Genomic DNA, 26064 nt, shown 5'->3' on the forward strand with positions numbered 1-26064 from the left:
GTTTGGAGGAGAGACAGCGTGCCAGCAGTGCCCCCGAGGCCGACTGTCCCCTCCTGAGGGTTACAGGACAGCATGCCATGGAGCACAGAGCTACCAGAGTGACAGGGAGCTGCACAGTGGCCCATAACCAGTTCTCCTCCAGCTGTCCCATTAGACACAGCTGCAGCCTGCATGGAGCACATAAGGGCTCCAAGAGCAGGGAGTTTGATTTGTTTTTCACTACAGTTGGGGCTTTCTAGCTTTGACTTTTGACTTAGCATATGTTTCTCTCTAGCCCCTTAGAAAGCTGCTGGGACCAATGAAGCAGTGCCAGCAGCACAGGTCACAGTACCTGCTCTGTGAGAATGAGATGCTTTTTCACATTTTCAGGATACATTTGTCTAAGTTAAGGCTGGCACAGCTCTGCTGTGATACACTGTTTCTAGGAATATACAATACTGAAACGGAGACTTCCAGGTGCTAGACTATAGAAACAGTACATTTAATAACAGGCAGGAATATTTTTGACAACTTGCTTTTAATTCTAAAGTGTTTCACTGTAGGAAGTGATTCAGACCAGTTTTATGTATCTCTTCATCAGGATCTGAGCAGGAAACATTTCAGACCACTCATCACTCTTCAGGACATTGTTTTTACTTTAGACTTGCTCAAGGTGCAAAGGTGTGATTAGTCCCATGTTTCCCACTCAGGCTGGAAAGAGAAATTACCTTTGGAGAACTCCATGTCAGAATATTGAGAAAGCTGAGGCAGCCTCATGTTCATTGTCAAGTATTTAACTTCCTTCTAGGGCACATGTTTAGAAGCTTTGTAAACTCTGTACCCTTCTCTGTTTCAGCAGGTCACAGAAACCAGATCCTTGTGTAAAAGTACAAACAACTTCACATGGAGCTTGTACTCTACTGCTCTTTGTATCAGTGAATCCAAGGCCAGGGTCCAGTAATCAGAAGGCAGGAAATTCCATCATGTTATGGACAATGCTTCTCACAAAGACATCAGATGGAATACGTGAGTTCCAAATTCCAGATATGACAAAAGGTATCAATACACATACAGTCTGTGTCACCTGGGACTGAGATGTGTTTTCAGATTATTGTCCACATTACATGACAGAACAGCTGGGATCTTCATTTTGCTGCAGAGAGAAAACATGAAAACATTAGGCTAATTAGCATGTATACAAACTTAATATTTCTTGCTGGTTACCTACTTGATCCTCATATAGGCAGGTAGGGTTTTTAGCACTTTGTAGATTTCATTACTTATTAATAAAGCAAAGCAGATTTTCAAGAGGCAGTACGTGAACTGTACTACACAAGTGTTTAAGTCCATGCAATATATGAGCCTGTGCCTTCCTAAATGAAAGGCTGTCAAACTGCCCATCACTTCCTCTCTTGCCAAGCATCAGAACCTATGTGGCATGCAGATACTTGCTGCCCTCGTTAGGATGGTAAAAGCAGAAGCAAAACATGGGAACACTGCCTGCCTTTAAAGCACAGCATGCATTCTAACCATTATTTTACTGCACGTGACAAGTTGACTTCTGTTTACTAAGCAGCCATTTCAGTACTACCAAGGCAGCAGACAGGAATGACAGTAAAATGTGATTGGAAGTATTAGAATTGATTCTTACCATAAATGGCACACAACTGTACTGTAAAGTTGCTGATAAAACAGATTAGAAGTGTAAGGAAAAAAGTTACTTTTGCTTTCCATCGCTGATTATTAAACAAGTCATATAAGTAAATTAAAAAAATGCCTTTTAAAATAAAAAGAAGCCATCCTTGAGGAGAGGCCCCTACTGGGAGTGTGAAAAGAATCTTGTATCACTAAGAGCCAAAGGGCAGAACAGCATTATAGACCTTCTCAATAGCCTGTTTAACAGGGTATCACCATCCTTCAGCGAGACTGAAAATATTACAAGAATGTGCATGCAAGTCAGGAGACTGACAAATATGGTATTGTAATAACAGCTATTTACCCAGATTTTCTGTTAGAAAGGACAAAAAACCAAAATAAAAAACCAGCAGGCAGTAACTGCCTGTTTAGGTAATTTTTTTTTTCAGAAAGACAGTATGAAGGTACTTTTAAGTTAGTTTTCAGACAGATTATGAAAATATCTAGGAAATGGTAGTGGGAGCTTTAACCTAGTGCAGTAAGATGCAACTCCTCCTTGTCACTGTGTGGGGTCAGTTTTAGGAAGAGCTGCAGCAGCTGAACATTTGTCAGCAGGAAGGAGAGAGTTTTTAGCTAAGCATCCCCTTGCTCTCAGGCTTTGGAGTTGGTACCACAGTACTGTTTCAGGTCAAGACACAAACCAACTTGAGTCAAGTACAGTCTATAATTGTTTGGCTGGGACAAACTTAAAGCCCTCATATTAGTTGGTTTAGACCATTTCAGCAATTAAAGATAGCTAAAAGTATATCAAAGTACAGTAGGAGCATCCAAAATGCATCAGTTCAGACTTGTATTCTGGTCAGTCAAAAGACATTTGAGGCGGGTGGATAGTCTTGCACAGGATATTACACCATGAAAGTTGGTAGCCAAAAGTTTGTAAGTGTATTGACCTTAAGTTCACACTGAAATTGTCTTGCAGGCAATTTAAGGACAAGTGTCAAGTCACTTCATCCCACAGAAGCAGTTAGTGTTTGCATTCTGTTCTTGGGATAACAGCTTTAATTCACAGCCAGATATGTAGATGAAATGGATATTAAAGGTTGAATTTTCAGTGTGTCAGTAATAAGATAGCAAACTATGCTACTGTTTGATCATACTCAGAGAAGAAGCAGAACTTCAGCTGCATTTCTGATGCAAAGCCATGCAAGCTACATCCTACGTGGGACCAGAGACTGCAGCACTACTGATGAAGCAAGTTTTCTATGAGGGGACAAGCATGATTCTCAGCATCTCACCTGCTTAAGGATGCTCACAGGGACCACTATCATGAAACCAAACAACATTTCTTTTTTCTTCTTCTTTTGGTCTGACATCAAGAAAAACATTAAGAGTTGCGGGATATGAAGAGTACTTGGAGAAGTATTTTCATTTAGTAAGGGAAAGAAATGGCCATTGAATGACTCTGCTGACAGCATATATTTAAACTTCAGGCAGCTTACCTGAGATGCAAACTCTGCTTCACTTCCAGTTATTTCTTCATAGTCATCATCTTGCTCACTTTCTTCTTCTCTGGGTACAAGCACTATCTTCCTCTCTGCAAGTTCCTAGAATACAATTGAATTGCCACCAAGATCCCACAGGAATGAAGCACAAACAAGTTTAGCATTAGGACAGAAGCATTTTATTGTTTCACTTACCTCACCATTATCTGTGATGAGTGTAACACCAATATTATCTCCAGTTCCCCAAGATTTCTGAGCCCTCCAGACCAAATCACTAGGACCTGGGCTAACACCAGCAGCTGCACCCCAAATCTGCAACAGATTTACAGTGAGATTCTGAAGACTCTTCCTCTATAGTTAGATTAAAATTCAGCTGCACATATATAAGTATTAAGTATTCTAATACCACAGACATCCAGTAGGAGAAACTGAACCACTGTGATTCCTGGCAAGTTAGTTCTTTTCAGGACTTACAGGAATAGTTGGTAAAGTTTTTCTAGATGAAGATTGTAAAACAGTGCAGAAAAGGCAGTTAACAGCTTTTGTCCAATGTAGAGCTAGCCCTGCTTGGCCACACAGAACATTTGAGTCACAGAGCCAAGCCATAGTCACAGACCTGCTCAGGGCAGCCACTTGTGTGTGCAAGAGCCTCTCACCTGGAGTCACACACTGATCTGTTGAACAAACGCCACAGTTTGGAGTAGCAAGTGTAGAGTTCAGCTCTTTGATCACCATCTACATGTACTTAGATTATGATTTTAGTGCTAGTATTTATTTTAGTACTACAAATCATGACCTCAGCATTGCTGACCTGGAGTAGGCTGAAGATTTTAGCAAGAGTCTGAGTCTCTACACAACTTTTATCAAATCACAGGAGTATGGGAAAACCTAAAAAACCCTAGAATACAATGATTCTCTTTACAATAGGAGCATACTCCAGTCTGGGATGATCCAAGTTCAGTCCAAGCTTTAAAGGAAATTAGCATTTTATGTATTTAAATGTAATTAGCATTTCAGATCAGGTTGCTTCAAGGATTTTCCCCCTATCTACTGACACAGAGAATAAGAGCTTTAGTTCTTCAGACACTTGGAATATCTGTTTAGTTTCCATTTTACAGGAATCTCTACTGACATCTAACGTAATTAGCATTTCAGATCAAGTTGCTTCGAGGATTTCTCCCCTATCTACTGACACAGAGAATAAGAGCTTTAGTTCTTCAGACACTTGGAATATCTGTTTAGTTTTCCATTTTACAGGAATCTCTACTGACATCTAACATAAGAACAGAGCTCTGAGGTAGTTTTACAAACCCAATACCTACTGTAACTTCTTGGCCTGCCTGAAGAGTGAACCTTGAAGGAAACTTGTAATTAACATCTGCCACACTTCCAATACGTCGTCTCAGCACCCAGCCATGTAGCGATTGATCCTGTGGGACAAGAAATTTCTCTCAGCATTACAGACCAACACCATATAATTCAAGCACAAGGTTCTTTCCAGACTCATGGGCCAGTTTTAATCCCACTGATGTAGCATACAGGTATCTGACAATTTTGAGGAAGCAGCCACATTTCCAGTAAAGCCTCCCTGTGTCTTCTCCCTACGCTTTAGGATAAATCTTCATTTAGTTAAGCCACACCTATTCTTACCTTCCATTAACAGGAGGATAATGATACTCTTTACCAGGGAGATTCTGATAAATGAAGTTCGCCATGGCCACCTACCAACTATATATATATATATATTTATATATATGAACACCTTCAAACTTCATGGGCCATTCTCTATTTCAGGCTGAAATGGCTAAACTACAAGCCATATGTTTGAAGTCCTGATGAACTCTAATAGTTCTGGATTTTCAAACTAAACTAGTGGAAGAATTAACTAATTGGCCAGATGAACCCTCTGCATAGATAAGATATCACCAACTCTAGTCAACCTTTTAGCTGTTTTAAGTATTTCCAACAAATGTGAAGCCATTTTTCTCCAATTTACTAGAGCACCCTATTTAGGTTCCTCGAGGGTCAGTAGTACTCCTGGCAGTGCCTGAATCTGATGACAAACAGCTGGAGGTGTTCAACTTCTGCATAATAGAAGCCCCTGCACCTCCACCCAAAAGCACCTCCCAGACAGCCCTGGGAACAGAGCACCTGCAGTACCAAAAGGTCACTCTCTAGTCTGTCACTAAGCCAAAGCCATTCCTCAGCAGCCATACGTTATAGACTTGAAAATGGAAGTACCTCATCAGAGTGGTTTTTAAGCCTGACAAATTTCCCATCTGCATCAATCTCTTCAATAGATATATTTCCAGTAGCTGAAACATGCTGAATAGTCTTAAGTGCAGCACTATGCTCCTTCTTTTTGGTTTCTTTGATTTTCCTTTTCTTCCCATGCAGGTATCGTCGCCCCTGACTTGCTGCTTGAGTTGCTGTGCTGTGTGAAGATACACTGGGTGACAGCTTTAGCCTAGAAGAGAGCCAGATAACATTCACCCGAGTATCTGATATGCTTTGCTTCTTCTCATGCCTACCCTCCCACTACATCCAAGCCTAACAGCTCCCTATAATCCCAGCTTTCCATAGAGTCTTGAATACAAAATTTTATTTTTATTGGCAAGAGTAGCTAAGTGGTTTGTTTAGTTTGGAAGACAGCCCCAGAGTCCAGAGCAGGTTTATATTGATAAGAGAAGATTCACAACTGCACTAAATATTCCTTTAAAGTCTCAACAGACACAACCTTTAGTGAAAGTAATTTTAAGTTTTTGACCCTTCCTAGCATGTGTTGAGAGTTCATGTTCTCACCATGCATGATACCATGTCTGCATAGACAGGAGTTGGTCCAAGTTCCCAGCTTCATTCATGGAACTTGATTACTCTAAGATTCAGCACAAAACTTTGAGAGATTTGAGGAATGTTTAGTGGACCTTTGAATTTTATCAGCTAGATTTATGATGTTACTTCATCCAACTACACCATGTGGTAGATGTGAGATATAAATGCCATTTACAGAAGATGATGCTTCAGTAACTGAATTACTACATTAATGACATGACTGATGTTTGTTTCTTGTCCCCCCACATTCTGAAGGATAGTTAGTGTAGAGGTCTTGAATGAAGCAAGTTTTGTTACTACATTAATGACATGATTGATGTTTGTTTCTTGTCCCCCCACACTCTGAAGGATAAAGAGTTAGTGTAGAGGTCTTGAATGAAGCAAGTTCTCATAATGAAGATCTTGTCATAGCCCACCTTTGTTCCTCTCCTTCCAGCATCTTTCTGTACGCATTTATTTCCAAGTCTAGAGCCAGTTTCACATCTAAGAGATGCTCATACTCTTCCAGCTGTGCTTGTGCCTGCTTCTGAGCTTGTGCCATTTCTTCCTCCTTTTCAGCCATACGCCTTCGATGGAGATCACGATCGTAATCCAGCAAATTCTGTAGCTCCTTTATTCTGCTCTCCAAAGCAACATTCTAAAATTAAGGGGAGGGGGGGAAAAAAAAAAATCAAACCATAAGTGAAAATTAGAGAGAAGAGGCCAGTATTTTGAATTGAGAGTAAATGAAAATAATTATAAGGTTATACAAATAAAGACAGAACCTGGCTTTGATATTGATTAACTTGAGATATCAAAGTATCAACTCTCTTCTGTGTTTCCATCAGCTCCTCCCGAGCAGCATTGGCAAATTCACTGTTCCTTGCTGCAGTTAGCTGGGCATTCTCCACCTGTGGATAAGTCACTGTTAGTCCTGAGTTGCACGTTAGCATGTATTATAAACAAGGAAGGAACACCAAATAATTTTCACCTATTACACCTGGAAATAGTTATCTTGTACTGAAGGGTGCAGATACCAATAAAGTCCAGGTCAGAAAGTTCTGTATTGCTTTCCAGGGAGGTTTGCACAAGTCTGACATTTATGTCAGAAAAAAGTCAGCAATAATCAGGTAGTCAATATTTCTGGATTAGGATATTTCAGTTGGTAATGTATGAGGGCTTTGTATGGATATTAAGTAAATTGATTCTCCAGAAGACCAATGGAGAATATGTTTAGAAGCTGCTTGTCAAAGCATAGAGCTGCAGGATATTGGGAGTACAAATCAAACTATTATCACTCTTCCCCAAAAGGTCTATTATTAAAGAGTTCCTGCATCTTTACAAGCAGCATTGAATTGCTCTACAAATACCTCAATCTTGAGATATCCCAAGAAAGGTTAAAGTGCTCCTTGAAGAGGCACTTACAGAATTTTCCATGAAAACAAACACAGGCATCCAAAGGAATTCCCTGAGTTGGTGTGTAGGAAAAGTAAGGCTTTGTTCAAGACTGAAATTGCTTAATACAAACATAACACACCTTGGTCCTGAATCTGTCAGAACTCTGAAATATGATCAATTCCTAATCCCTCCCTGTATTTATCCTTGAACCAGTTTTGTTTGGGATCAAATGTTTGCAGAAATCCTACTGTCAAATCTGACACCGCTTTGAAATTCCAAAACAACTTATGCCAGGAAGCTGTGCAGTGAATGCAGGAGCTCCATCTATCAGCTGTCTTTGCCAGCGTGACCTTAATTATGTCAAGGTGCAGAGAACTTCAGTTTTGTTTTACTGTCATTTTTTTCCAAGCTCACCTTTGCACTGAATGTTCGCTCCATCTCCTCTTTGTAGCCTTGAATTTGTTCTTCATGCTGTTTTCTGAGCCCCTGCAGGGCATCTGAGAGCTTGCTCTCAAATTCTCTTTGACGGCCAGATTCTACTTCTGCTATCTTGCTCTCATGGACTCTTTTTGTCTCCTTGAGCTCCTGGAAGAAATTTCTCAGAGAATAAATAAGCCAATACAGTTTGAAACTGGATTTAGTGTACCAGCTTCACAAATCCATCCCTGTTGAAGCAGATTTATCATTGAGTACACAGTAATTCATCTTTATGCATATCTTATTTATCCATTATGATTGGCACATCCACCTTGCTGCCTCACTATTGTTTTTCCACCTCACTGCCAACATTACTTAAACCAAAATGTAGTAAATATTTAATTTTCAAGACTAATTCTTTGAACTAGATAGATTGGTTGTTTTTTTTTTAACTTAGAACACATGCATATACAGTTCAGTTTCTTTAAGCACTGTTACTTCCCCTATTCTTGTTTTATTCAAAAAGTAATAGCAGTTAGAAAAATTAGAATTCTCTATCAAACCATACACTTTGATATTCCTATCAGTAAGCAGCAAGCTAGTTTACATTTATATATAAGTTATTAATTATTATTAATTTAGTTGTATGTACTGACTTCTCTCACAAAGGCTACCAGACACCTCTAAGAAAGATGGGAATACAAGTTGCTTAAAGGAGATTTAACTTCTTCTCTTACTTCAGGCTTCAAGTAAACATCTGGAATCATTTAACAGTAACTAATATATGCAATAGAACTTACACAAATAATATTTCAGATTTAAGTTCTCTTCAGAAGAGCAGCCTAAGAAATTTCTCATATCCCAGACACCTATTGTTACTATCCCAGTTAACACAAGGTTAAGTACTTTCTTGAGCCTTCCTATTTAGGTGGATTTTATGAGCTCATGGGCTGCCACAGGTTGCTAGTTACCTTTTTTAGAGAAAAAAAGTAATGTTAAGATGGACTTTAAGTGCATCCAAGGATCATGGACACCTAAAAAGATGCCTTGTTAATAAGCTAAAACATACATCTTCATGAAGGCGCTTCTGGAACGTCATTTCTTCCTGCAAAGTTTTCATATGGTTTTCTAGGTCCACCCTTCTCAACATTTCACTGTGGAGATGCTTTTTAGTATCCTCCAGTGACAGATTCAGCTAGAAGAGACAGACAACAGGGTTATCAAAATTAGACGTATTTTTTCAAATTACACAGACAATTTGTTACAGGTCATTCACCTTAATTACCCCAGCAATCAAAACACACTGGTTGAGTGAAGTGGGTTACTCTGTGTAAGTTCTTATGTCAGTGGGATCCAAATACCAGCAACAGATAGAATCCTATTTAATTGTTATGCAGACTAGATTTCCCACAAGGCAAATATAGAACAGCTCTTAATCCCACCAGCTAAATTTGACTCCTTAAAGTAGACTTCTGATGAATCAATTGTGCTATTCATACATATTCCTCCCCTTTAAAACTAATTATTCCAAACTTCTTCCTACTAATAAAATTTTTTGACATTTAATCCTCCAAATACAGACTATGGTGACAAATTAATATACACTTTCAGTATTATACACTTCCCTGATGTGTTAGAGAATGCTACAGGGACTATAGCAGAACATTTCATCTTGCTTTGTCTTTGGAACAAGAAACATTTCATCCTATGGTCACAGGGACTTACAACAGAAGTTTTAAGGAAACCACCATCAGTAGCATTTGCTGTCAGCAAAGCTTTTGTCTACCTGTCACTGTCATAGTTACCAGGCCTTCTCTGCTTTTAAATATCAATAACTAATTGAGGAAAATGAAGCAAAAACTGTGGGAGCAAAACCAAGTTTAGATTCCAAGAGCAAGCCTTACACTGAGTACTTGATCCTTTAATTCACGGAGCTCGTTCTCCAAAGTCCGGTTCTCATTCAGGGCTGTTGCTAAATCGGCTTCCTTCGCATTGAGCTGGGCATCGAGGTCTCTCACACGAGCCTGGGCCAGGTTTAAATCACTTTCCTTTTTGGAATTCCTGCAGGAGAGAGTTTTACTCTGTTAAGAGCAGCTAGTGTGGGAGAATTTGTCCTCAATGTGTTTCCTTTCAGAGGGGTGGGTGGTTAAAGACAGGAGAGGTTTGTCAGGCTCACGATGAGAGCAGAAAACAAACCAGACAGGGCCCTCTGACAAGCATCATTTGTTATACCGCAGAGAGATTCCTGACCCATTTTCCAGCTCGCGTAGTGCGAAGCCCAAGCGGAAGCCAGCTATTTTCCACGGCATTCCCAGGGGGAGAGGGAAGGGACGGCACAGGCCCCCGGCTGCACGGGCGAGGGCTGGGCAGGCTCAGCGACCGGGGCCGGACAATGCCTCAGGGACACCCCCGCAGCAAAGGCGGCTCCGGCCCCGCCGGGAGCGCCTCAGGGCCCGGGCTCCGCACGCCCGGCCGGGCCCTGAGGGCAGCTCGGGGCCGGCGGCGCTGGTCCCTCACGGGGCGGAGCTCAGGCTGCCGGCCGTGCCGCTCCTCCTCCCCGCAGCACACAGGGAGCTTTGTCCCCGCAGGCCATCGGCCAGCCCTGCCTCCTGCAGCCCTTCAGCCAGCGCCGCCAGTGACTCCCTCCCCTCCCTCAGCGCAGAGGAGGTTGGATGGCCAACACTCTTCAGTGGCCCTCAGCACCACAGTGCAGAAGTGAGAGAAGGGCCCACAACGAGCTCCTGTCAGGGAAGAACACTATCATAATGCCCCAGACTGCTCCAACTTTTAAAATCCTTCCAGTTGCCTGCCCACTATCCAGAGTCAGAGTCCCTGCTCAAAACTCGTATTTGAGATTACAAAGAGTAAAGGAAGTCCTCAATTTATTTTGGCAACACCAGTTCTGCCAAGTGGCAAAGTTGTGTCAACTCATACAATGAGTTTTCCAGTGGATAACTGAGACCAGTTGGCAAGAGTCCAAAGTAACTCTGCAGGATTGATCAACTTTAGAAAGCTTGAATTGCAAGGAAAGATTGGAAAATACTAAGGGTTGTTTAGTCTAGAGAAGGGAATAGTGACAAGAGACAGAACAATTTTTAAATACGTGAAGGACTGCTGCATAGAGTTAGGGAATCTGTTTTCCATGTCTATTGCAGAAAAGACAGGAAGCTCCGGGCTTAAATTGCAGGGAGGAATACATGGGTTAGATGTTAGGGAGAAGAAACTGGCAGCTCACCACTGAAGCACACTGCCTGGGGGGGATATTCTGGAATCTCCATCATGTGGAATTTAAAATAAGGGTTACACAGAATCTGCTGGAAGAGATGCAGGTATGGCTGGTTCCAGCACAGGCCTGGGGCATGTGGCTACATCAGGTGCTTGCTCAAGGCCTTTTCTAGCCCTGCTCTTCAGAGGCTTTTGTTGACTGTGTTGTGCTAGAAGTTATTTACTCTTTACTCAGACTCTGAGAGAAACACAGCACTACTAACAATGAACAACAAGATAATGTGCTGTAGTTTATGGTTTCTTTCTTTTCTAGGTATTAATTATTCACCTTCTTTTTGGGGTCTCTGCTACCACTACCACTTAACATATTACATATGATATTAAGTGTGTCAGTAACACTACTTAATACTGACTTTCATCCTACAATAATATAAGTTTCATTCTGCAATCAAAGTGTGTGCAAAACTGAAATTCCATTAGTATCTGTTTTAACAGTTCACTTTCCAATGTAAGCATCTGACAGCCCAGGCTCAGGTTTCCTGGATTCTTTCCTGAAAAATATTATTTTCAAAGAACCCTGGAGTGAGACATTTCATCTTTAAGAGCAACAATTTAACAAGTCTGGCTTTGACAAGAGCGTTTACTACTCTTTAAGTCCAAGTTTGGGGTTCAGAACACCACTTTACACCCCAATGCAGCACAGTGACAGTTACAGTACTCTGCCACATTCCATATACCAACCATTCCAGAGCTAAGTGTGGCCTACAGACTATCAATTACAAGCTAAAACTTTAAGGCACTGCCAATCACATTCCTTGTAAATCAGGATGTCACATAGGCTTGATCTGAAGAATTTAAATAATTTTACCAAAAGATTTCAGGTGTGTTTGAAACAGACTCCAGTTTGTCAAGACCAAAGGATGTCAGGAGCAGGTACAGAATTCATTCTTACAATCTCAGCTGCTACACTGTGTTTGTTCAGCAGTGAAATGCACATCCACACTCTCTGGTGCAGAAAGGAACTGGTCTTGTCTTTCTCTGCTGTGTTACTGCAGTTGCTTTGACCTTCCTGAGGCTCTGAATCCAACCAATGTGGTTATCTACAATTCCTCCTCCCTAAACATCTTTGACCTGCTTTCAGTCACCATTGTTTAAGTAGTAAGAAAAAAACAAATGCAATCAGTTTATTGTTGTCAAAAACCTTGAGTCTCTCTCTTAACCAGTGAATAAGGACCAATAGTTTATGCTGTTGGGAAATTATCTGGTGACATTTCATTCTATAAGAGTTAAACAGCCACCAGGTTATTTAAAGGGTGTATATATCTAAGGACACGATACCCTCAAAGTTTGTTCCAAGTCATCTGAGACATTTGCAGTTAGGCAGCCCAGATACAACACACATTAATATTAGGACTTCAGTCTAGTCCCTTCAGACACCAATATGTACCATGTATCATTTCCCATGGGCTGTAAATTTAACCACTTCTAAGACCTAGTTACCATAAAGAAAAAAACCCCAACCCAACAGTCTAGAGAACTGCATATCTGCCAAGTCTAAAGCTTTACAAACAAAGTCAGAGTTACACAAACACAAAGAGCAGCAGAAAAGTCTTAGAACAGGCATTACCCCTCTCCTCACTGTCCACTCAAGTGGCTGGTTAGATTTATGAAACAGATCTGTGAGCCAAAACCCAGCACGACAGAGACAAGCCCGACAACTATGCAGCTGAAAACAGAAGCTGACAGTAAAAACGTGTTTTGTTCCCAACTAGAGCAGCTACTTGAGGTCTAGTGAGTCTATGAGGAGGCACTATCTCCTCCAGGAATTAAAAGAAGCTGGTGCCTAAATTTGCTCTGATACAGGTTTATAACAAGATGTAAGGGGACTGTGGACTTGTAAAAAATCCAAATTTTACAAGTCTATAACTGATATGAGGGTACAACGGGCCATTACAATAACTTGCAGGGCTAGCAGGCCTGCTGGTTACTCTTCCTCTCTATATTTCTATCGAGGAAGCTTGTTGGGATTGGACACTGGCTCACACACCTCTTCCTCCTCCTGGAGGGTGGGACAGCACTTCCATTGCCTTTGTTCAGGCTTGGTGAGCTTAGCCAAGATGATGACTCCAGCCTCAGGACACACAGCTTACAAGAAGGTCAAGCTAAAACAGGAGGCAGCTCATCTCAGACTTAAAAGCAACTAGGAAAACTTCTGAGCAGAGCCAACCTGGACCAGGTAAGCCATACTGCTCCCAGAACTATCTTCTATCTGTATTCCCCTCTGGGCAAAGTCTGAGCTAACCAGCCCAAAGAAGATGCACTCTGACTCCATACAAACACTCCTTCCACTGCTCCATAACTTCCTATATACTTGCCATGATCTTCAGTGTTTGTAAACACAGGTGTGGTGCCAAACCCATGCAGCTTTGCATTGATAGCCCAGAAGGGCACCCAGCACCCCACGCTCTGCAGGAGTTCCATCTCAGGCAGGTGTTGATGCGACCCCATAGCATTGGCAGTACCCAGCAGCATCACCAGCACACCTTTGGAGCAGGCATCCAGACGTCTGCTAACCCCAGAGCGCAACACCCTCGGGATTATCACGCCTGCACGACCTGGACACGAAACATCACCGCGCACTCCTCCCACAACCCATGGGCTCCTGCCAGAAGCATCCCCTTCCCCTCATCCTGCAGGAGCCCCGAAGAGGCGCCAGGGAGGCCTGCTCGGGGCCGGAGCACCGACCTGACGTGCAGCTGCCGGTGCTCCTCGCCAATCTTGCCCAGCTCCACCTGCAGCGTGGCCCGCTCGATGGCGATGTCATCCAGCGCCCGGCGGGCGTCGGCCAGCTCCGCCTCGTAGCGGAGCCGCAGGCAGCCCAGCTCCCGGTCGCTGCCCGCCTGGTGCTCGCTCAGCCGCTGCTGCAGCACCGACTTGTCGGCCTCCAGCGCCCGCACCCGCTCGATGTAGGCGGCCAGGCGGTCATTGAGCTGCCGCAGCTCCTCCTTCTCCTGCAGCCGGCTCAGCCGCGCGGGGCTCAGCGGGGACGCGGCGGCGCGGCTGGCGGAGCGGCTCCCGCCGGCCGGCGCGGGGGGCAGCGCCGTGGCCATGGCAGCCTCCGCTCCGGGCCCCGCCGCCGCCGGGACCGCCCCGCGCAGGACACCCAGCGCCCGCCGCCGCCCCGGTATAAATAGCCTCCAGCTGCCGCCGGCCCGCCGAGGGTGGGCAGCTTAAAGGGCTCGGGCTGCGCCCTGCGGCCGCCCCGGCCCGGCTGAGCCCTGTACAATACACTTTTCTTTTTTTTTTCTCCTCACAGCCCTCCTCCGATTTATCTTTCATATGTGCCTTGCTGCATCTTATCAGTCCAATGGTGCTGCCCGGAGAAGGCGGGGAAGGAAAAACCTACCGCAGCCCTGCGTTCTCGCAGACCGGTGCAAGGGGTCGGGGCGAAACCAAAATCCCAGCTGCGGGAAGATGCATGACAGCTGCAGTGATGCTCGCACTCCAGCATGCTGCTGCGTCAGTGCTCTCAGTGTTGTGGCTGGGATTTCTCTTTTTTTTTTTTTTTTTTTTTTTTTTTTTTTTGCAAATCGTTCAGCTGATGAAAATAACCGTTCTGCTCTTTGTGGGTGTTTTAGCTTTCCTGTCAGCCATCCCACTTACATAGTGTACTGCTTAAAAGCCGATGCGTGAGCAAAAGGAAGACTGGATGTAAAGAGAATCTGCGTGAAGACAAATGTGTGAAGCAGTCTGTAAAGCTTTACACTAACTACATTTAATAAAAATCGATGTTTAGTAAGAAGGTTGCTTCAGCACTCCTTTAATAGTGATGTGAACAGTGATAATCATCAGTTTTCTCCACCAGCTACTTAATTTACCCTTTTTTTACTTCCATTTTTGAGAGCAGATGCTGTAGGAAACTCAATAAATATATGCATAAAAATCTCTGAACATTACTATAACTGTAAATTACAGTGTTTGTTGTAGCAGTTACAAGAAACGTCAATAAAGAGCTTAAGCTGTTATTTGCAACATAGAAAAATAATCTTGGCATCCTCTTGTAGTTCTTTAAGTGTAAAGATAGATTTTAATGAGGAGTGTAGGCATAATTTCAAGCTCCTCTTTATAGGTGGACAGGCAGGTAAAAATAGGAGAACATAGTTTGCCCTAAGAGTGTAGCTGGGGAGTTTAGAATTAAGTCACTTATACTTCCAGATACAAAATTACAGCATAGATAAGGATGCAGATGAAGGTGTGAATCCACAACAAGGATTTTTTCCTGAGCTCCTTAACACATTTTTATAAAAACCCAAAACATAATTTCAAGATTCTAAAGCTGTGTACAGCAGGGGAGTGATACAGAGCCAGATTAAGGTCCTCTGGTTCTCGTCCGAGCAACACCACCAGGAAATTCTTTCCTGCAGAGCTGTTCCAGTGTTTTATTTTGATATAACGAGTACTTGTTTGTCCTTCATTGCCAATAGAAAGCTCAATTCAAGAAAAATAAAAAGCATGGTTTATATCTGAACATGTACCTCTAAGACCAAGATGTGTACATCTGAGGGTTTATTTCAGCTTTGAAACCTCAGTCCTCTACAAAGAACACTGTGATCGTGTGTCATTGCCATGCTTGATCATTGCATGTTACTGGCCAGCTGTTCAAATACATTGTACGGTTTTGGAACAGATGCAGGACAAAGCAAGAAATCTGCTATTCTAAAAATATTTTTTCTTCTCTGCCAAGGCTTTGTAATAATGCAAACAAAAACAGCTGAAAGAAATAGTTCAAAAATAGTCCGAACTAGTTTTATCTTTTGTATTCTTTACCTACTCTCCCTGTGTGAGAACAGAAGGAGGCAACCTAAAAAAAAGCATAATGAAAATCTGTTGCTGATTCTTTTCTTTGTGACCTTTTTTTTACTTCTTCTTCAGTAGTCTGTATTGCTTAGATCACAAATATAGCTGAGGAATTCCTGTAGAGATAAGCCTGTGCCATCCTTTCCTACTGTTTCAAGTTTAAAAATATTAGGAATGTTCCAGGATTAAGAGACTGGGGGTGGGGGGGGAAGGAGGGGAAGAAATGTGGGAAAAGGTACACATCCCAGACTAAATCACAGCAAAAATATTATACAAATAGTCCTTTTACAGTAAAATATAGATATGGGAGATTTAGATGTTATTAGTAGATGCCACGAAGTTGGAATAAAAAACATTGTGGATTTTTTCAAGTATCTTAATAAGCCCTTGATCTTGAGTTGGCGAAATTAGGTGAAAAAAAGAAAATAACAATGAAGTAATACAATAGAAAGCAGGGGGGGTTGAATCAAGTAAACTTTTTGTTGTCTTTTTAGGTATCTTCTAACTAACTCCAGCCAGGTGTAAGCAATGTGTGTGTGTTTGTCCCAAAATGTTGTCAGGGCTCCTGATGCACTAACAGCCTCATGACCTTGACCAGTCTCAGCTGAGGCTCCTGCCCACGCTGTGCCCTGGGCTGCTGGAGCTCCATCTAAGCTCTGGCCTGGCCTTAAACTTCACCCTTTTATGCTCCCTTGTGGGTTTGTTGTGTTATGGGTTCTGGAGGCTCATGGACTGATTGTCTGGCTTGGTTTGTACCTGCTTGGTTATTGTGACTTTGCCACGCCTTGGATGAAAATTTGTTAGAGCCATGCCTGCTATATGCTTTGGTAAGGTGAAGTTTCTTGCTAGTAATATCTCTTTTTAGAATTAATTTTTTGTGACCCAATACAAATGTTTGAATTCATATCTACTTTTCAAGGGTTAAATGTAGTTGAGGCTGTAAATAGTAAGTAGTCAGGCTTGACTATTGTGACAATATTGTGCTGAAAAATATAGGCATAAATGCAGAGTCAGCATAACCAATGGAAAACTGTGTAGCATTTTGGTGTTTTTCTCTGGATATTATTCTGCTCTGTAATCAAGAGGCTCTTTTCCTACATACCCATTGGAAACAAATCAAGATATTGCTGGACACCTTAAGGAGCAAGTATAGTAGTAATACTGTTTCATGTGCTATTACTCTGTGTGAGGTGCTGGACTGTATCAATAAATACCTTCCTGAGCAGTCTGCTCGCAGAGAGCTGTTAGTGACTCCCATGTGACCAGAACTAATGAGGACAAATTGAGTTCTGTTGGCCTGATAGTGGTTGCTACAGTACCAGAGTAGGTACTTTTCCCTGAGAGAATTAGAGATCACCCACCAGAAAGGTTAAAGGGCACTTTCTGTGTCATTAGTGGTAGCACACACAGATGGGAAAGGCCTTTGGAGAACACGTCACTGCACAAATGATCCTCCTCTGCAGGACTCCAGCCCATCCTTCTATTTGCCTGGTTAAATTAAGCAGTACGAGTCAGCTGGCTTATAGTGGCTTTTGTCTGCTAAGGAACAACAGCCTTCTATAAGATGGTAAGGGGGGGGAAATTATTTTTTTGTGGCCTTACCAGATACAGAAGTAAACAATAGGTTTTGTTTGGTAGAATACGAAATGTAGAAAATACACCAGATAATAGCCTTTTGTAGGTGACACTGGAGAAGTTTCTTGCTTAGACTGTCCTGGTTTCTAGCTGCCAGTGACCAAACTGCTCTCAGCTACACACACAGAAGCTGTTACTATGCATATTCTGCACTGGTACTGCTGTGCCCAGCACCTGGCTCGCTGTGTGAAGGTGCACTGTGAAGTGTGTGCTCAGCTTCTCTTCTCATAACCTCACTCTGTGTGTCACTGGTACTCATCCCCATGATGTGTCATGCATTTCTTCCAAACTTTAATTTTTTATTCCTTCTCCCTTTTTGCTCCTCCTCATGTTCTTTTCCATTTCCACATTGGTGTGCATCGTGGTGGATGCTCATGTAGTGACATGCACAAGTCATCTTGTGGCACACGGGCCACCTGCTTTGCTCTTGCTCTTCCCCAGTGAGCCATTACAGTGAGGGCAGGTCCTGCTGACCTTTGTCTGTCGCTCATGACTTGCAATGTAATTGATTTCCTCAGAGCCCCTGTTTATTCACCAAATATTGTCTCTTCCACATAGCTCTCAGTAACATCTTGTTTTGCACAATCACAGAAGTGAGGGCCATCACAGAATGAGGAAAACAGGTCACTGTTGCATTAGAAGAAAGTGATAGACAAGTTCAGGAATTCAATATGCCATATCCATAGTCTCAGCGGGGATTTATTTTTTGCAAGTTAGAAAGAATGTCTGTTAACACACAGCTATCTGTAGATGAACTGAAAGTATTTTACCTCTGCAATGAATTTTTCATTTTGCTTTATCTGCATTCAATACAAATTCATATTTTCTAATTATGCCCAACATAATCATCTAAATCCTTTCTAAAATATATATTTTGCAAACCCACAAAATGATAAGTGTATTACAATTTTATCTCAAAATGTTTATTCTAGCATTTTAGTTAAGGCTGTGAACTGTGAGGTAGGATAACAAGTAAGTTTGTGCCATTTGAAGATGTGTTTGTTTTACTCTTACTGTATAGGATCATAAATATGAAAATGAGCCATAAGTTGTTTTGCTAAAGCACCAAAAGGAATTCAGAAGACAAGAAAGGACAAATATTTATTCAAATACTTGAAATAGTGACCATTTGACTATATTGTTTAGGTAATTCTAGAGTCATTTGAACACAAACTGAGAGGAAGACAGTAGTTTTCTTCTACGATGTTTAGGTCTTTATATAAGCAGTTTTTCCTTCTGAAAGCCTCAACATTTCTTTTTTCTACTTACTGTTGTGATGGAGCTGTTTCCAAAGCCCAGGGCAAGGATCTACATGGAAAGCAATGGGTTCCATAACACCAAGAAATGAAAGACTGTGCTGTGGCTGAACTTTGTACCTTTCTACCAACAGAGGCTTTACTCTTGGTAGGGTATAACATACTTGTGAAGGGTGACAGTGTGTGACTGTTCTCTGCCCTGGAGGGCTTGTTATTTCAGAGTAAACAAGAACCCTGTGCACATACAATGCAGGGCCAAAGAACTGATTAGACTGTGTCAGGGTTCTCATTACTCTAGCTACAGGAAATTTAACATTTTGCTTTCATTATTCAATCAGGTGCAGCTCTGTTGCTGATAACTTTGAGATGTTGAACCAAAATGCAGTTTCTGCATGGGGCCTCTGCAGGATATTTCCAATTTTGCTATGCATTATTCAGAATGCTGATTTATGAGCCAAAGGTTGTTCTGCACTGTTTCAATGGATTTTAAGTTTGTAGTTTAGCCAAACATATTTTGTCTTGAGCAGTAAAGACTTTTGTTGTGATGAAAGTATGGCCTCCATGATCATCAGATTTGTAGTTGAACATGGTTTGGAGAAATAATTATAATAATTATAATTTTTCCAGGTATGAAAATTGGGCAACCAGAACCTTGAATTTATGGCCCTTTTAACTTTAGGGGGTGTGTTAAGGAGTTTTCTATGGGGCTGCAGATACTGTGAATTTTGAAGTGCTCGTTTTCAATCACATCTTACCTGGACACCTGAGTTTATTTCAGTTTTTGCTTGGCTCAGCAGAAGAGGTTATGAAGACCTGCAACAGCAGTCAAAATTTCCAGATTCACTGGAAGTTTAGAGAGAAAAGAGTAAAGTGGCAAGAGTGTATAGTGAGACACAGGTGAAGAAATTAAATTGGATAAATGACAGCACAAATCAGCATTCAATGAGAATGAATTTCACATAGGAAAATGCTCTTTGTCACATAGGAAAGTGCTGTCCGAAACCCTGCATAGTTTCTAGTAGTAGGCTAAGGCTATTTTTATGCTCCAAATACTGCTATTTTCTGGGCATCTTCCTTGCAAAAAGGATGATTTCAATGTAATGTAACCAGACCTGTGGATTATGGGGGAGAATGGAATTAACAACACTTAGTAATTTCAGTAGCTTGGGTAAGACCTTCCTGATCTTTACTTTCCAAGGCAGGTACCACAAGGTACTTGTGCTGTATACTGTAATGCTGCTTTCTGAAGTCTCCCTGGGGGGATTGCTTGTGGGTGCTTACCTCTGTTTTCTTATGTGCTCTAAAAATTCAGACATAGAATCTCTAACCTGGGATGAGGATCACATGAGGATTTAGGCGTGTGTGTAAATAGCAACCTGAATTGAGTTGCTGAATCTGATGTGAGCTAATCTAGGCTGCTTTGTACTACACAATTTTTCTACACTTAAATTTATTGCAGATGGACGAATGTTTATAACACTTCTATATATTAATCATAAGTGAATAGATAGTCTAAGTAAGGATGGTTGCCAGCTGGATACATTCCTAAGAAGATGGCAATAAGGGTCAGCTTCATCTCCATGGTTTTGGCAAAGGAAAATATACTTTCTCCATTAGATGCTCTAGTGGCTAAATTCTGCCTTTAAAATCACCTGTGTTCAAGTCTGAAGTATTTGCTACCTGCATGGGTATATAATTTTGGAAGATAATAATTTCAGGGTTATAACTGATGTCATAGTGAAAGGACTGCCTAAGTAAGTGTGGCAGCTGAAATGGCTGGAAAGCCAGGTTTTCCGGGAAGCTGATAGACTTTCAGCTGGGTCCTTAGCCTATTATCATCATGTACAGGCTGGGAAGAACAGCAGTATTAGAAAAATAGGAGATTGGGTCCTCAGCCTATTATCATCATGTACAGGCTGGGAAGAACAGCTTGCCTCAGGTGTCCGGGCTGAGACAGACCTGAACCAGAGCATCACGCGAGTTCGCGTGGCGCGGAGGAGGCAGCCGGGCAGCGCTGGTGTCAGTGCGGGCTCCGCGATCCCCGCGCTGCTGCGGGCCGGGCGTGCGGCTCTCCCGCCGGCTCCGGGCTCTGCGGGCTGCTTTCAGCAGAGGGCACTCTGTTCCCAACGATAGAGGCGGCGCCTTCCCGAGCTGGTGAGAAACCTAAACAGATTGGAAAAGTTTCCAGTGCAACATATTTGAACAAACTCTTCATCGGTTATGTTTAGTTCACTGGAGCATATTTTTAACTTCAGTGGCAGGGATCAGAGCCCTTTCTCTACGTGCTGCTCTTAGCGGACTCGACGAAAGCTTGGAACATCAGTGGAAGCCGTAGCGCAAAGGTAGAGGATTTTGGCGTTCCTGACTAGCAGCTCGAAGCTCAGAGGGAGAACGAGAGCAAAGCTGTCGTACGAGACATATTCGCCAGATTTACAGTAGGAAACCTAAAATTATTGTAGAGGGCAGCATGATTAAAGACCTACTCGGTGTGCGAGCAGATTTGTAGCTGTATAGTGAGGGTTACTTGCAGATGAGACACAGGATGGTTGCGGTTTTGGAAGCTGCTTTGCATCAGATTCGGGGGCTGACTTCACGGTAGCTTTTGCCCCTCGGGGGAAGACGAACCACTCGGTCCCGGGCTGCCGGGGTCCCGGCCCCCGACATCGGAGCGTCGCCAGTGCCTCCGGGGGGGAGCGGGCTGGCTTGGCCGGCCGCCCGCTCTCGCTGGCCGGGGAGCGGAGGCGGCGGGGGGTGCGGAGCGAGCCGCGGAGCGGGAGCCGGGCCGNGTGGAGGCGCCCGGGCGCCTCCGGCCGGGGCCGGGCTGCGGCGGGCGGGGGCGGCCCGCTGCCAGCAGCCTGTAGGACCTTGGCTGAGGCGCGGCGGTGGGCTGGAGCCTGGCGTGAGGGAGGGGCCGCCGCTCGCGGGGCAGGATGCTGCATCCCCCGTGCCGTGACAGCCGAGGCTCCGCCGTGCGCCGGCCGTGCCCGGCCCGCTCCCCGCCGCCCGCACGGCCCCGCTCCTCGCTCCGCCAGGTGGGTGAGCTCGGCGGCCGCCCGGGGCACGGCAGCTCCGACCCTCTGCCCCTCGCCACGGGAGGGGGGCGGCCGCGGTGCTGGCCAGGAGGAGTCTCCGTGAGGGGGCTCCGGGAGCCCAGCACCGGCACCTGGGAAATGCCCGAGCCTGGTGTGCTCGGCTTGCGGCTCTGGCAACGCCGCGACAAGGGGGAAAAATAATAAATCTTCCTTCTTTTATTGGCATAGTTGATACTTTTGAACGACAAAAGCATCCAGGAGTGCTGATGATTTTAGGACGGAGGGGAACTTTACGATGCTTTTGGAGGGAGGGAATAAAACGCTTCTTTCTGTAAGGAATCTTAATTATGTTCAGTTGAACAGGTGCAAGAGCTGTTTGGATAGATGGTTTTCCTTTGAGATGCCTGCTTTTTTAGAAAGGAGTACTTTATTTGAAGGAGAAATTTGTATTCACTGTTCGACTTGGCAAACTTGTGGGGTGGAGGCTGAGGGGAAGGAGGGCTGTTTGTGTGTGGGTTGGGGGTGCATAAAACTTGCGCTGTTTTGAGATCACTCTGGTAGTGTATGGTCTAAGGCAATAAGGTGCACTGGCGCAAGAAATTAACAGAATTATTAACATTTTTACATGGTGGGGTTTTTGGCAATTTTAAATTGACAAGTCCGTGCTGGCCTTGTAATTGTGATGATCACTTAATTGATGGATTTTTTTCTGAACGATTATTAAGCCCTGATTGTTTAGTCTCAGAGCTTTCAAAGGCAATGCAAATGACTGCTGAAATCCCAGGGCTGGGCTTTCATCTTTGAATGGTGAAAGTGCTGGAAAGTACATCAGGAGTTCTCTGCTCCTTGGGTTTTACATTCGAGAGATCAAGGAGGGAGGGATCCTCGATTTGATAAATTCTACATTCTGGATATACTCAAGCCCGTCCGCTGTTGCCGGCTTTCCCGAGCCCTCAGTGCGGTCCTTTCCTGTGCCCTGGCTGGAATGGCTCACCCTGCAGGCTGTGCTCATGGCATGCGCTGCGCTCTGGCCAGCGCAGCGCTGCGGTGTTTGCATTGCACCGCTTCCAGCGCCGGCCCCGTTTGCTTTAGTCATTGAAATTCTGGCGGAGCCCACTTGATTTTGTTTGTAACTTGAAACAATTTCTCTCAGCAGAGCCCCAAGGCATGAGGATGGCCAGCCCTAAAGCCACTGGGCTGTCCTGGGAGATCACTTGGCTTGCTTTTGCTCTCTATGCTCACCTACAGGTAGGTAATGAACTTGTTGCTGTTGTCATTCCTGGTGCTGTATCAGGTGATCTTGCTGCCCACTTTGCATTGCTGTTTTAAACCAGAAAACTGCCGAAGGAGCTGCTCTGTAATTAAAATCCTCCCAATGAGAACATTTTCCTTTCATCAAACTTTCAAAGACATTCATCTAGCAAATGAATATTCTCTCTCCTGCTTAATATACTATAACTGACTTTACCAAAGGGTGACCAAAGGGAGATCTTGGCAGATGTGTAATGCCATGGGTCTTTCTAGGCAGCACAGCTGTTCTTTGCCCCCAGGAGTTTAAGCACCTGATAAATGTTAAGGTGCTGTAAGTGAGGAGGGTTATAGAAATACCTTGGTAGAACCGTCTAAAGCATTTGGAAATGGGAAGGCAGGGAAGGTGGCTCAAAAAGGTCTTTGCTCCAAGTGCTCAATGAGTACAGGAACCGTGGAGGAAAAACCATAGCTGCCATCTGATCTATTGCCTGACACGTGAGCCTAATCAGTTCCAAGAGGTGAGTATTTCAAGAAATATGGTGTGCTGGCGTGCTGCAGAGATGTTGTTACAGTATGTCATTCTCTATACTGATAATTCCCACAGCACAACGTGTTTCAAGGATTCTTCAGTCCTAAGTACACATAAATCAAATAAATCCTTGGAAAAAGATGACTAAATAAACAGATTTTTTTTTTTAGAATAAATAGGAACCTCTTTTTGAAGCATTGTAGTAGTTTTCAACAAAAAAAGTAAATTCTTTAAATAAGATCAATGTTGTTGTGTACTGTTTGTACTATTGCAATGCTGAGAAGTGGAGCCTGATGTGCTGGGCAGTATACAAACATACATCCTGAAGCATTTTGAATTGAAGAACAATACAGGCAAAAGGAGGCAGCAGGCAAAAGGAGACTGCACTAGACAGCTGAGTAAGCTGTGATCAGTTTATGGTGGATGTGGAGGTTCAGGGTAGTGGGCATGGGGCTCCCCTGCACCCTCAGCAACACTGCTGAGTGCTGTGACTGATTTGGCAGGTGATGAACACCTCCTCTCTGTGGGTATGGTTGCAGCTAACCAGTGCACTGGTTACTCGAGTAAAGAACTTGCCATTAAATTAAAAATTTGCATCTGTATTAATTGTGCAGTAAAACACAGTGTATTCAACACGTGTCTGGGCAGATAGGGAGTCTGCTTTTTGCCTGCATGTTTCTTATGCAAGGACAAAAATGTTACAGATTTGCTGTGCCTGTTTAGCTTGTATTTTTGTGTGCAAGCAGTTGAGTGATGCTGTAATAACCAGCCCTATAAAACACTCAGGAAATAGTTCATGGAGTTCCGTTAATAGTTCTGTTCAAGATAAGAATAGAAACTCGGAGAAGGGACATGTTAATTTTGGTTTTGTGCCTTTTGGTTATGAAAGGACCATTTTTTGCTTTTAAAGTATTTTTCTTGTATTTTTTATTTCATATTTTTCTTATTGCAGAGCTGGAACCAGTAGTGGCATAGTTTCCTCTTCTCCACAAATGGTTTGGCATAGCTTCACTTGTCTCTTTATAATAAAAACAACCCAAACACATTGTAGTAATCAATTGGCTATTGTGAGTAGCTTTATGAACACTTCAATCCAGGTCAAATTTTATGGTCTTGATTGTCCTTTAAAATACTGTAATCTGTTTGGAATATTTGAGTTATTAGCACTTAACCCCAATCTTGTAGGAGGCCTTTTTGCTCCTAAGTTTTAGGTGTTTTATCACAATTTTAGGCACATTAAAGATATTTTATATTATTTAACATAACATTTTTGGTATCCAATAACCATTAATTCTTTAATTGGTTGCTTGGGGCCATACTAAATGGACCACACACAGCCATTTTACCCTAATATTGTACCATAACTTCCACTTCTGTTGTTTTTGGCTATTAAAGTGCTTATGTCTAGAGCTAATCAATTAGAAACAATTGGATGCTGGGCAAGGTCACAAGTCTATGTCATATCACTTATGTGCAATTGATTAATTTCATCCTGCTTGAGGCAGGTACAGAATAAAAAAATGACCATTTAAAAAGAATGTGGTGGAAATGTGGTATGAATGTAATGCAAAGAAAACTTTAACATGAGAAGTTGTGAAAAAGAGGTAGCTGTTCCTGAGAAGCAATGGAACCTTACTTTGGTTATAGGAGTCCTTTCTGATTCTTCACAGCATGGTAATAACCAGTGTGGTGTTAAGCTGGGCTCCAAAATTATCTCTGCTCTTGCAGATGTGCTGTATCTCAAATTTGACAAAATTGTTTTGTCAATGGCAAATTAGTTGCTATACTAGTAGGTAAATTAGGTTTCTTAGGATAACCCAGGGAATAGTTTACCCCTGAGCATTGTTGAGCTGCCTCATTGTTAAATCTGCTCTGTGGCCTGGAGCAGTGACATAAATCACTCAGGAAGAGATCTCTTGTGGGTAAATCTTGTCCATGTTTTTTTGCAAGTACAGAGCTGACCTTTTCTCGTATGTGCCAATATAAATGAAATTAATGGGACAGCCTTAGTCTAAAGCCAGTGGTAATACAAGCAGATTGCATATGTATGTTTCTCTTGAAAACAAACAAGATACTTGTCTGTTAAATGGTAGCAGCAACATGGAATAACTCATTGTTTCTAAAGATTTAAATGATGACTATCCAAAGAAGTTACTGTATTCTACAGATTATATGTATTTGGGAATGTTAACTACATCCCTAGTATTGAATTTATTGCTAAATATTGTTTAAAAGGCTCCTCATTTTTCCTTACATTGTAGCATGAGAGCTATTAATTCTACAGATTTTAGGAGAAGGTTAAGCTAACAAAGTAGAAGTGTCCAAGCCCACTTCTGCTGTTTTGAAGTGATCTCTTGAGTACACATTGCTTCATATTGGTAATTGAAAAGGCAGGATGTTCAGCCTGGTAACCAACTCTTTCTTAACCTTGTGATGATATTTTATTACACCATTCAACTAGATGCTGTTATATTTGTTATGAAATGTATGTAGGACTGTATATCTTTATAGTCTTGCTAATGGATTACTGGCAGGAA

General features: G+C 42.8%; 2 protein-coding genes across 11 annotated transcripts in view; one reads left to right on the forward strand and one right to left on the reverse strand.

Moving 5' to 3' along the window:
* Positions 1-514: 514 nt before the first annotated feature.
* On the reverse strand, positions 515-14471 carry LOC120508879 (lamin-L(III)-like). Of its 5 annotated transcripts, XR_005629114.1 has the most exons (13): positions 13713-14277; positions 9647-9803; positions 8812-8937; positions 7740-7910; positions 6713-6838; positions 6365-6585; positions 5358-5583; positions 4439-4546; positions 3312-3428; positions 3114-3218; positions 2910-2980; positions 1631-1662; positions 1033-1132 (listed from the first exon to the last, which is right to left on the reverse strand). XR_005629114.1 is itself a non-coding variant. In XM_039722899.1 (12 exons), exons 1-11 carry the CDS (start codon positions 14445-14447, stop codon positions 2939-2941), a joined length of 1473 nt encoding a protein of 490 aa, XP_039578833.1. In that variant the 5' UTR covers positions 14448-14471; the 3' UTR covers positions 515-1132; positions 2910-2938. The 5 variants fall into 5 exon arrangements, 4 of the variants coding, with proteins under 4 accessions (XP_039578833.1, XP_039578831.1, XP_039578832.1 ...); XM_039722899.1 differs by lacking the exons at positions 1631-1662; positions 13713-14277 and adding an exon at positions 14374-14471 and having other exon boundaries at positions 515-1132; XM_039722897.1 differs by lacking the exon at positions 1631-1662 and having other exon boundaries at positions 515-1132; positions 13713-14276.
* Positions 14472-16439: 1968 nt separating this feature from the next.
* The window catches only part of ADAMTSL3 (ADAMTS like 3), a 172573-nt gene continuing 162948 nt past the window's right edge, over positions 16440-26064 (forward strand). Inside the window, exons 1-2 of one of the 6 annotated variants that reach the window (XM_039722889.1) lie at positions 16440-16651; positions 22901-22995. In XM_039722889.1, the coding sequence (XP_039578823.1) occupies positions 16633-16651; positions 22901-22995 (114 nt within the window). In that variant the 5' untranslated portion in view covers positions 16440-16632. The other 5 variants (XM_039722891.1, XM_039722893.1, XM_039722895.1 and 2 more) reach the window with 5 other exon arrangements.

The sequence above is a fragment of the Passer montanus genome, unplaced genomic scaffold (assembly GCF_014805655.1).
Source record: "Passer montanus isolate IOZ18808 unplaced genomic scaffold, ASM1480565v1 scaffold5, whole genome shotgun sequence".
Lineage (NCBI taxonomy): Eukaryota > Metazoa > Chordata > Aves > Passeriformes > Passeridae > Passer > Passer montanus.